Raw genomic sequence first — 12,369 nt, forward strand, 5'->3', positions numbered from 1 at the left:
AATTCTCAAAAGCTTGTTTTAAAGATTACATGGAGCACCTAGAACTGTGTTGAGTGTGATTGTTATTATTATACATAGGAGCGAATTTGATTGTAAAAGAGCTTCTTTCGTAACTTTCATTTCTAAAGAAAACAATGCACAATCGGTAAACATGAAATATAGAAAGTTAATGAAAAGTGAAAGTAATTAGACTGACAGCAATCTTCAACTGGTTGTGGCCAAGTGAAGACCAGATCCTGCTTAACCACCCAAAGGATCCTTACCAGACAAGGCTTAAGCATAAATTATCCAAGTATATTTTTCTTTGAAACTTCCAGGCAGTTAGGTCTCATTAATGTTATTGCAGGAATCTTCCAGAAAGTGCCACATTCAACCCTAGTACACCTGCTCCATACACCCTGAGCTCCAAATGGAGAAAACAGGCAAAAAAAAAAAAAAAGATTTAAATTATGCAGGTGGAGGATAATTAAATATTGATATAATAATTATTAAATTATGCAGGTGTAGGATAGGTTTATGTGAAACTTCTGGTAACGCTGCAGGAGTGGTATAGACAATGAAAAACCCTGCATGGGGCTCTGAGCTGCAAGACAAGGCTGTGATTGGATGGTGAAATGGGCAGCTGGTTCACATTGCAGTCACCCACGGGGATGCATCTCTCTGGGAAAGCTCATCCAAACCAAGGTCAAGGTGTCTCTCAAATGGCCTAAATGCACAGAGGATGAAGCCATCCTGTCCAGGTGGTGCAAAGAGGAAAAAGAAACTAATAGAAATGGAAAATACCCAAATCCTCTCAAATCATCATATATTCTCAACAACCAGTGCAGCCTCTGTTTTATTTCTACAGTAACAGTAATGATCTTCGAGCCAGAAAGAAATAGCCCTGGAAAGAACAAATGGTTGTGAGAAGAGCATAAAGAATGGTTTGAGGGTCTATGAGGGGAAGCCATGCCAGTCTGGACCAGAAATGCATGGATGGACAGTGGCAGGGGCAGGCAGACACATGACAGCTAGTCTGTTTAGGAAAATTCTAGTTCTGAGGCAGTGAATTTTTATGTTTGACCATTTTGTCACTTGTGTCACTAAAAAAGAATGGGCCAGATGGTGGTCTCCAGTATGTTTTTTTTGCAGTGTGGTGTTTGCAGAGGGATTTACCCCGGTTGGCCGTTAACAGTCGGTCTGAACAGCCTGAATGAGTGTCCAATGTGGAAAGGCAAGAAAGCCAAATGTGAAATGCCTTTAATTTCAAATCTCGTGTGAACCTAGATGCTCAATGTCAAAAGCTGCTATTAACGGTCACCGGCAATGGACACTGTGCAGCTTCAAGTATCTATTTTTTCTCTGTCTTCATAAAATGAGACATAGAATAGTTGAATCATTGAGTTTTGATGTGGTTAACATTCCATGTTTGGACTTTTACTTTCTGATATTTGACCTTGAAAAGTTAGAGAGACTAGAGATTCTCAAATCTGAGTAAGTTCCAGAACTATCTGGTGGGCTGGCAGGGGAGCCTCTGTCACAGTATAAAATTCTAACGCCACCCGTCGCTTGTTGGAAATGTACATTGTTGATGCTTCTGCCGCTGGGGCACGGAAAACACACACTTTGAAGGTTGCTGCCCCCAGATTTCTTCTGGTTCAATTGAGCTCTTCATTTTCTTCTAAAAGAGTTTAATTCTTTTGTGAATTTGATGGAAGGCATAGACCTTTTCCAAGGGGCAAGGGAATGGGAGGGCTAAGAGTGGGAAGGGACTCAGGACCCAGGAAAATAGAAATCCAGTCGCAGGAGCTTCATTCCCAGGGGATCACAAGAATTACAGCCAGAAAATCCCCGGCCCATCTAGAGCAGGGGTCAGCAACTCTCTCTGTGATTGTTGGGGCAGTAAGTGTTTTACACTTCGTGGGCCATCAGGTGTCTGAAACGCCTCTCAATAATGGGCATTGTATTGGGAAAGCACTCACAGTAGGTTCAGAAATGAACAGTATGGTTGTGTTCCAACAAAATTCAAATCACTGTCCAGTACTGGCTGGCTGTTGGTTCTGAAACAGCACCGTAAAAATGTGTGGATCTGATAAGCATTCGTTGCTAGAGGCAAATCCTATATAATTTCTCAACCATACTGACATAAAAATATTTTTGTAAGGGACACCAGTTTTGTGATTTCTCTCTTTCAGTTGGGACTGGGTAATGATGTAAGCTCGTTCTCCTGTTTATAGCAGAGAAAGAGAATGGTACAAAGAAGAATTGTAGCTTACAAGGCTGCATAGCTATTGATTAATTTGTGAGCTCCTTAACTGACTGTAATTGAGTAGGGACGCAGCCCTGTAGGTAAAGAAACAAGCTTGAAAACGAAGCATCAACAGACAGGATGCAGGAGTGTGCTGAAGTTTGTGGTCTTCCATGCCCGTTTCCTAGACCTATCCGTGATACTCAGCCTAGTTCTCATGAACAGTGTTGTGCGCCATGACAGGCGTCTTCAAAAACTCCTTGCAAGCCCTGCCCAGCTTTGTGCCTGGCAGGTTTCTTCAAAGCTGGGGGAGCTCATTCAGATGTATGCAGAGAAAGGTACGGGAGGGAAGTTAATACCCAGAGACAATCCTCTCACAATATGATCTGGGGGTTGATGCCCAAATGCTGGCTCTTTTGTGCCTTGAACAGATGATTCTTAGAGGTGTTTTGTGTGAGCTTCAGTTGTCCCAGTGGAGCTGAGCCCTTACTGCCTGTAGGAGCGATCGCAAAAGCTCACATTTGTAGACTTTCCCTGGTTTCACTCTCTCCATTGCTTTTGTTTTCTGCTGTTTTGGTTTTTCTTGCTTTTGTAGTAGTGGTGGGACACCTCCCATATAAACTACCTGCCTCCAAGTCTTCCTTCAGCCTTAGCTTTTGGGAGAACTAAATTAAGTGGTATATATGATACCAGTGATACAATGACCTGAGAGAACTTCTGCATGAAGAATGGTGTTTGAATAGAAATATGTGAGATATAAGAAGACATAGGCACCTATTTTCTGAAAGTAGGCTCTGGATCCGCTCTTTCCACAAGGGAAGCCGCATGCTGAGCACTTGACTGCAACCAATGTGATTGGAGAGAGAGAGCTGAGTTTTTCATTATGTGAAATTCAAATGAATTGGAATAACTACATAAGGCTAGTGGCTACCACAATGGATATTATGACTTTAGATTTTGAAAAAAATCTCCTGAATGTTTAAAAATTAGCTAGAGGACAGGAATTATGACATACTAGGCCAAGCAGCTGCCTGCGATACCTACAACCGGTGTTGGATTGAGTCCTGGCACTCTTGATCTTCTCATACAGATTCCGGCTAATGTGTCGAGCGGCAGGCAGTGACAGCCCACATTCCTGTCACTCACAGGGGTGACCTGGATGGGTGACCTGGATGAAGTTTCTGGCTTCTGGCTTCAGCCTGGCATAGCCTTAGCTTTTGTGGGCATTTGTGGAGTGAATAATGGATGAACAATCTCTATTTCATGATCTCTGTCACTGTGCCTTTCAAAAAAATACGTAAACAAAATTTTAAAAAAGAATTTTGTGGTGACAGTACTAGTTCCTTACCCATATTCCAGCCTTTTTTTTTCTATCAGAATCTTTATTTCATTGGTTGTGTAGTTGTATCCAGTTAAAAAACTAGCAAAATCAGATTTCTCAGGCTTTCTTACAGCCATAGACAAACATGAGACTGTCTTAGCTCTTTTCAAAACAATGCCTTTCTTGTCCCTTTTCTTTTGCTTGATGTTCTATCATGCTTGGAAGTACAGAAGCCATCTTATTGCACTTAGTAGGAGACTGTATGCTAAAAATGTGGAGGGAAAGCAAGACAGAGATAATTGAGTCCGAATATCTTCCTTGATTTGCTGCACCTGCTTTGACCTCCTGCTTCCAGACTTTGTTATGCGTCAGACAAATAAAACTCCACCCTTTCAAACATTTAGCAGCATGTATCACACAGATTGTTTCAGACAGGTTCTTCCCTAAATTAGATTGACCTTGCAGTGTTAAGTTTTCCTATCCGATTGAGAGGTAGTGGAATTGATTGTAAGGCTGCATCAGTACTGTTTGGGACAGTTGGAAAACAAGTTTAAAGTACAGTTTTTAGCTAGAAAATGTGTCCTCTCTAGGCACCTACTTTTAACGTGTCAACTATTACATGATAGTGTAAGTATCTTGGAATAATATAGAGCCTTTCCTGCGAACAATCAGCTCCTCGGTGGCTGATGACTATCTAGGCAGAGTGAAAGAAAGGCAGATTTTCACTGGGGGTTGGGGACCTGCGGGTGGAGCTAACCCAGCATCCTCTTGAAACAAAATGGAAAGTTGGTCAGGAGAAAAACAGTGCCAGGCTTGACACTGGAATGATCATCCCTTGTGCATGTCACCTCCAATTGTGACAGGTCTGCTGAAAAATTACATGGGCACATTGCAATCCATTTATAAGTATTTCATTCCCAATTGGGAAACCAAGTCAACGTCCAACTCCATATAGGTCATAAACTCACCATGACATGCAGACAAAAAAACATATTTCCCTCTCCCAGGCTTCCACTGAATGCAGAGTTTTTTTTTTTAAACTGAGCTCCTTAAAATATCAATGCTCTATATTATTCCCCAGGTACAGATATAAATCTCTATAATGGTGCACTTTGCAAGCAGCACTCTGGAGTCTTTCTGATTGGTAATCACAGTGTTTCCTTATTAATACTGTAAAAAACGTAAAAGGCATCGACACTTTGCAATCTATCTGTTCTTTCTGTGTGGGCATACATCAGCGGATGCTTTAAGCATTCCTAATGGTTCACCCATCACATTTTTTATGAGTTTATATGGGAAGAAAATTGTACCAGAAAACTGAATTCAATGACTGCCATCCCATGAATAAATTCTGTTATCTTTGATACTCTGGGTATAATAAAAATGCACAAAAGTTAAATTTCAGCATCCTTGCAGAGTTATGTCAACTGTTTTTAATGTCAATAAGACACTGCTGTTTCAACCAATATCTTTTTCCCTCCAAAAAATACTGCTTGATTTTCAGGTTATGTTTTCATTAAAACAACTTGTTTTTAACAGCGAGATGCTGTGTATGTTTGCTAATTTATGTATACTACAAAGTCTGATGAAAATAAAGACTTACAATTTTAAGACACAGAGCTCAGTAAAAATCCATCCATACTTTGGATGAAAGATTAAAATAAAAGTGCACAAAGGATGTTTTATGTAAGTTAGACCAGTAATTTTTTTTCAAAATAACCTTGATCAAACAGATTCTATATATTTTTGTATTTATACAATCCCCCATGATTAGAAGGCACATTTTGCACTAGAAGATATGGGTGCATTCTATAGGTAAGATTTCTATCTTTAGGAACATTTGTGAGTTTTCAAAAATGCAAAGAACAGATATCCTTAACTATCCAATTTCTATATTTGCAAGTTGATTCACTGTGACAATGGAGTCTAAGAACTTTCTTAGACCAAAGTTTGGATAGTCTCCTGGAAATGTTGACCCATAGCCTGTCAACTGCCCTATCCAAGGCCTGTCATTTTCTTTTTGGGAGAACTTTACCTCCAAAAGGTCCAACTTGCGTTAAGTGTCCATTTTCTTCTTAATGTAAGTTTAGCTGTCAAGACGCACAAAAAATTGAAATTAAAATCCCAGAGATAATCAGGACGTTGACAACCCTGCTGTCTGGACTCTCTCTCAGCATCCCTTATTGGGCTCTATGTGTACGTTACAAAGCAAACACTGCAGCAGTGTCCTTACTACCTGGATTTCTGTTTTCCCTGCATTTGTTCTTGATGTTTGGGGTTTCAGGATTCACACATTTTTCTTAAGCTTTATCTTGAGCAAAGATTATGCCTTGCTCCTGTCCTCTAGTCAGCAAGTAGGAAAAGGAGAAGATGGATGGGGGCAGTATATACAATAAAGCGTATTCCTAGGGGGGTAAGGCAGGATCTATTTCTCTTTTTAGGAAATAAGCAGGTAATGGAAATAAAAGTGCGTCCTGGATTTACACAGGAGTCAAAGGACCTTAGCTTTCTGTTTGAATGAGGCAGCTTCCAATGGGGACACAGCAGGAATTTCTCAGAGAAACTAGCCTGACAGAAAGAAAATCTGGCTGCTCAAATCTTGCGGGAGAGTCTTGTTAAAACTATCCTGAACTTCTTTCGGTACATTGACTGGTTTATTCTCAATTATTTTCACAATTGGCTAAAACATCTTTTCCGGAGCTATCAGTCCAGATGACTCCATGTGAGAAAATGAGTGTTTTGTTTTCTTTGAAAAGTGCACATGAAGATACTTATTTGTGAAGAGGCTTCCAGAGCTGGCATCCTTAGAGGTTAATCCTGATGAATAGGAGCTTGGCTATGTAATTTAGGCTCTTCCCTGAGGTTGGGGTTCTGGCCTCTAGCCACTCTGCAATTATCACCAAGTCTCCGGGCACACCTTGTGAGCACCCTGGTACGGCCCTGTCAGATAGCATAAACACTATCTTGTAACCAGGAAATACCCATTAAGTATCTCATCTTCCAGAATTACATGATCCTCTCTCTCATCTTTCAGTGCTTATTGGCACCATGGTGCTGTTCTTTGAGTGATGTTTGCTGAAATTCTTCCTTGTTCCTGGGTGACTGCCGGCATGATGGAATTAACTTCACCTGACTCGTAGTTATGGACTTAAGGGTCTTAATCATTATTCCAGGTTCTTGCCCCCATAGAGATAAGCTGAGACGAAAGACAGATAAGAATTCAAATCAGAGGAAAAACACCATGCACCAGTTGAGAGTGGGATTTACTTACAAGACAGAGCAAGTCAATACACATTCGTACCTGAGTGTATGGGGGCAATACTCGTCATGAGGGGGCTGCTGTTACCTGGGATGAAAGAGACGGTAAGGAGGTCAGAGAAGGCTCCAGATACATGAAGTTCAGAGGAACAGAAGGAAGAGGGCCCCTCATACATTATTAGTCTCTTTTATGAGATAGGGAGGATCCCCTGCTAGAACATACAAATGAGGTGGAGGTTAGCACATGTGAGACTTTCTGAAGGTGTCATGGCACCTCCACATGGAATGTAACTTCCATATGGTCATCACAGTGTGTCTTCCCTACTGGTCCTAGATAAGATCCAGAGGCAATCTTCCACAGACTCCAGCCCATCTATTTCTACCTAATCTTTCTATCTTGTTCCCCCCCATATCCTTTGCACTCGGAAGAAGTCAAATTGACATCAAAGTGTGCCCACCTAGACACTGGACACGTCAGGACTGGACTTGAGATCACTAATCTTAGAATTATGTCCTTATTATTTTAATGCAATAAACGGGAAAAGTTCTACACAGTGTGTCCACCAGGTTTTTTAACTTCCGCATGGTACATTATTTTCAAATACAATAACCAGGAAGAGAGTCTGATACTAGAGTGTAAAAGCTATGAGGGTTTGCAAGATGATAACACCATTAGTTATTTCAAATTTCACCTAAGGTCCCCGGTGTGCCCAGTCTCACCAACAGCAGCTCCTGGGCAAAACAAATCATACAAAAGACCTGGTGGTTGAAGCGTCAGAGGCTGCTTGGGCTTCAGTTCCCAAGGCTCTTTTATCACCTGGGAGGACTTTGAGACTCAGTCACCCTGTTAATAAATCAGAGGAATGTTGCATGTGTAAGGGTAGTAGTTGTCTGGATTCTGGAGCCTTGGGATGTGCAAGGCTAATTCACAAAGTTCATGGAGAAATGGAACTAAAAGGTTATTTTGCTGGAAAGATGTTTTTGAAATATATGAATGTATGAAAGGTTGTTCAAACATACATGGGAAATGTGGGCTTTCAAAAAACTGCACGATTTCAAAAATGGTTTCTGCAACAAAATTAACTCATTTTTGGTACTATTTTTTCCCCACAAGCTTTTGAAAGTAACTCCATGGGCCTTATCCCTAAAGAAATTTTGACTTAATTGGAAAGTCAGTGCCAGTACTGTGGCATGTGACACATGACTATAACTTGGGACACATCAACAGGATTCCACAAATTTCACTTCCAGCAAAGCTATTTCCAGCTCCAAAGTCAGCCACAGCTCCACTGTTAACATCACAAAAATAATAGATCCCTCATACTGGGTGCTTCCAACGGGCTAGACACTGTGATACATTCTTAAGTACATAGAATGTATTTAGTTCGGAGCTGTGATCTGCGCCTATCCTGCTTTAACCTTTCTTCTAGTTCATGAATTCGTTTTTTTTTTTTTTAAGATTTATTCATTTGAAAGGCAGACTTTATGGAAAGAGACAGAGACATAGAGAAGGTTTTCCAACCACTGGTTTACCTCCCAAATGGCCACAATGGTCAGAGTTGAGCTCATCTAAAGCTCAAGCCAAGAGTATTTTCTGGGTATTGCATGGACCCAAGCACTTGGGCCATTCTCGACTGCTCTCCCAAGCACATTAGCAGGGAGCTGGATAGGAAGTGGAGCGGTTAGGACCAGAACCAGTATGGAATGATGGCACTGGATGGTGGAGGATTGGCCTGTGCTGACCCCCATTAGTTAGTTTGGTGGTGCCTCCTTCCTCTGTAGGGGCAAGATGGAGAACTACTCACACCTCTATCCTGTGATGTCAGATTTGTAACTTAATGTTCCCAAAACTCTTCAGGAATCATTAGTCCAAGGCTTCTGCTGTTCAAAAATTGATAATGCTCTCATTAGGAAAGGATCTAAAGTGGCATCCTGTGATAGTACAGTGGCCCATCTTCACTGTTCCCTGCTGTAGTTGAAGACTAGAAAGATTCCCCAATACCATCTCAGCATGGCTGTCTTTAGTCTGCAGCTTATTTGTCAGATGGGCATCAAGACCTGGCTGTCTTCAAACTCTCCCAGATTCTAAGGGTCTGTGTGTGTGTGTGTGTGTGTGTGTGGCTGAGAAAGGGGCAGGATAATTTGGAAACAATAGCTGCTGTTTGGTTTTCTACTGGACCCTGGGTTGTTCTCAACGCAATGTAAAGAACCATCCAGGATTCCTGTCTACCTTTTGTGTCTAAGGTGCTAGCCTAGGACCAGAATGTGAATTCTCCAAGCAGCCTCTAGTCAAGGCTATTGCGTGTTCTTTTACCCTTTCTTGCTCCGAACAACCCAGTACCTCAGGAGTACAACTTAAGTATGTTCAAGAATTCTTTTTAAAAACTAGGGTTGAGTAAGCTACATAAATTTGTGCCAAAGATGAGCTTACAGCACATCTGATACTCTTGCTTTTGTTCTCACAGTTGCACTAAATCACAGGGAGAGAACCCAAGTTTTTGTGTGGCATGGAGAAAGAACCAGTATGGTCTAGAGTCTGGTTCCTGGGAAAGAGCCCTCCACTCTCTTGCCTCCTTCTCAAGAGACTCAGCCTCCATCCCTTGCACCAGCTAGAGGGTGGCGATTGTTTTAGGGCAGATTTCTACTCTGGCACAAGCCCAAGTCTCCACAGGCTGAAGCGGAGTCCTGCAGCCAGGTGCGTCCGGCCTGAGTCACATCACCCTGAGCCAGGTAAGGCTCTGAGGTGGCACCTGCCTGGGGTTGGCAGGACTTCTGAGAAGGCTGCCTAATCCCAAATAATAATAATGACAACAATAGTGGTGATAATGGAAGGCTTTCTGTGTACAAAGTGTGGTTCAAGCCCTAAGGTCCAGGAACTCTACAGAAGGTCCTGGAAAGTATTATTATCTCTTGGGAGAGTGACAGGCTTACCTGGTGGGCAAATGCTGAAAGAGAACAGGTAATCACGATGATATCCAATGCTAATACCTGGGGCCAGGAAGAAGGACAAAGGGAGAGCCCGGTTTGGAGAATCTGCAGTGAAAGGAGAATAGGCCTATTTCTCTCTGAGTGTGAATTGCTAGCAGCAAATATAAAGATGGGAACATTGCAGAACACATACTCTGATGACTCTGGGGCCTGAGGCCATGTTGATGAAGGAAGCAAACATAGTTTACTGAAATGAGTTAAAGGTGACAAATGACAGCCTCTGTATGATGGAGAAGGTTGGAAACTGAGGCGAACTCCAGGAAATACCAAGGCCCTATTAATGGACACCACTGTACTTAGATCCAACTGGTGCTGGCCTCATGATGCTGGACTTCCAGTTTGGGGACCAAACTGGAAATTTAAATTGTTGTGAAAAACATCTTTAATTTGAAATGTAAAACAAATATTTATGTCAGAGGCAGAGAGAGAGGAGAGAAAGAAAACATGAGCCTGCCACTTGCTGTTTCACTCCCTTAAAGCCCACGCCAGTTGGGATGAGGTTAGGTCCAAACCTGGAGCCAGAAACTCAATCTGAATCTCCCACATGCCTTGCAGGAACCCAGCTACAACTTGAGCCATCACCACTGCCTCCCAAGGTTTGGATTTGTATTAGCAGGAAGCTGTAATCATATTGAATTCATGTACTCCAGTGTGGAATGTGGGCCTTTAACTGCTAGACTAAACACTTGTCCTCTGAATTTGAAATATTGGTAACTACTTGGAACATTTTCAATTATTGTTGGCCTATGGCTTGACTGGCTGGGATTCCTTTCCTAAGGCAACCTTTCAGTTATCTTGAATTTTAAAGATGTTTAGCTACATTATGCACACTGAGTTGGATGAGACCAAGCTAGCCTTATGAAACTCACCTCAAAATTTGAAATGAGCTCTACAGTGGTTTTCATGTGGAAATAGCTTTAACAGAAAAAAAGTGAGAAGCATGATTTTGTGCATAGACTATGTTCCCATAACCTGGTAAAGCTCCAGGTACAGTGGAAGTGGCTGTGGATTTGTGGAAGGAATGGAAGAGGTATGAAGGAAGAAAGGATGAATGGGAAGTAGAATATGTTTGGGTGGTAAAAAGAAGGAATGAGAGGTGTTACAAGATTTTTTTTATCCTAGTTGCCATTTACCTTTAGCCCTGTTGAGTTTTAGTTCTCTCTCCCATCTCTCATTTTAACAGATTCCTTATTCCCATTCTCATTCTGCCATACCTGGCTGGCTTTATCCAGCCTATACTCTATATAAGGGAGTTGGAGGCATCCATACTCACCCCGTACTTCTTACTGTTGTTATTTATTTATTTTTAATAAACAGAGGGATGCAGAAATACCATGGAAGGTATAGGTTATAAACACTGTGGCAGATGAGCAAATTAATTTTCTGCATTGGAAATACCCTCTTTGTAATAGCGATCACCACACCACTCACTTGTTCAACTTCATCTTTTTTTTTTAAATGAATCTCCAACATTTATTCTTTTAAAGGAATGAACTGAGAAAAAAATATTGGGAAGACAAGTATGAAATACGTACAAATGTACACTGGTGTTGGCCAATTGTTTTATAACCACAACTGGTACACAGAATACCCTGCACAAAACACAGTAAAGGTCAAGGACTGAGGTGTTCCCTTGGCGGGGCAGTCTCTGGTATTTGGAATTTGGGCTGCAGTTCTTGTTTTTGGGTGGATCATTGAGTTTGTGGCTGAGTCCATGCTTTTAACCGGATTTGAACAGAAGAATGGCCACCTGGCCCAGGTAGAAGTAGATGAAGTGTTTGGTTTCATGTGTCACATAGCTACCAAAGTTTCTCCTCCCAATGCAGTGCCAAGTGGTGTTGTACTTCTTGTCAAACTCCTTATTGATGTGAGCCGCAATAGCCTTCTCTAGGTTATATTTCTGCAGCACTGTAGTAGTGTACTCCACTGAATCCTGTTGCATCTCTTTGGACGTGTCTGCATTTTTGATAATTGCTTTACAGTTGCACATGGTTACAGTGGAGTTGGGGCTGACTGACTAGACTGCTCTCCTGGTGGAAGGCGTTGACACTGTTCAGCTCAGGCGAGAGGATGCATCCTACCAAAACCATGGCACATCTTCAACTTCTTCTTTCATACTTGGCTTAACTGGGCCAATCACAAACTGACCAAACAGCATTATCTTTAATTCCCATCTCACAGATGATAAAGCAGAGCGCAAAGAAATTATGTCATTTGCTGTGGATCACAGGACTGACCAAGGAGCAGAGATGAAATCTTTTTCCAGGACCTTTGGTCTCAGCCTCCCATATTCTGCTGATTGTACAAATGTGACCCAAACTTTAGTCATTCTTTCTGGTTTTTACCACAATTGTAGAAACCTGCACTCTTATTTATTTTCCTTGAAACTGACTCATTGTTTCACATTAAATAATTTATTCTGAAAAGTCATATCACTTGCCTTTACTATGGAATAATTGTAAAATTAACTATGTCAGACACACAACAGTTATGGCATGAAGAACCTACTGGTTACAGTAGCCAGGCCAAGGCTCTGAATCTGAGCTGTTTCCTTTGTTGAAAATGTAACCTTGCA

General features: G+C 41.6%; 1 protein-coding gene across 1 annotated transcript; it reads right to left on the reverse strand.

Moving 5' to 3' along the window:
- Window positions 1-11,467: 11,467 nt before the first annotated feature.
- Window positions 11,468-11,784, reverse strand: LOC101523129 (dynein light chain 1, cytoplasmic-like). Its single transcript, XM_012927862.2, has one exon. It carries the CDS (start codon window positions 11,782-11,784, stop codon window positions 11,515-11,517), a length of 270 nt encoding a protein of 89 aa, XP_012783316.2. The 3' UTR covers window positions 11,468-11,514.
- Between the last annotated feature and the right edge of the window lie 585 nt (window positions 11,785-12,369).

Source organism: Ochotona princeps, chromosome 30 (genome assembly GCF_030435755.1).
Source record: "Ochotona princeps isolate mOchPri1 chromosome 30, mOchPri1.hap1, whole genome shotgun sequence".
Taxonomy (NCBI): Eukaryota; Metazoa; Chordata; class Mammalia; order Lagomorpha; family Ochotonidae; genus Ochotona; species Ochotona princeps.

Bases quoted from the DNA above. Each gene is read 5' to 3' on its own strand.
- LOC101523129 (XM_012927862.2), bottom strand. From the start codon at position 11,784: ATGTGCAACTGTAAAGCAATTATCAAAAATGCAGACACGTCCAAAGAG.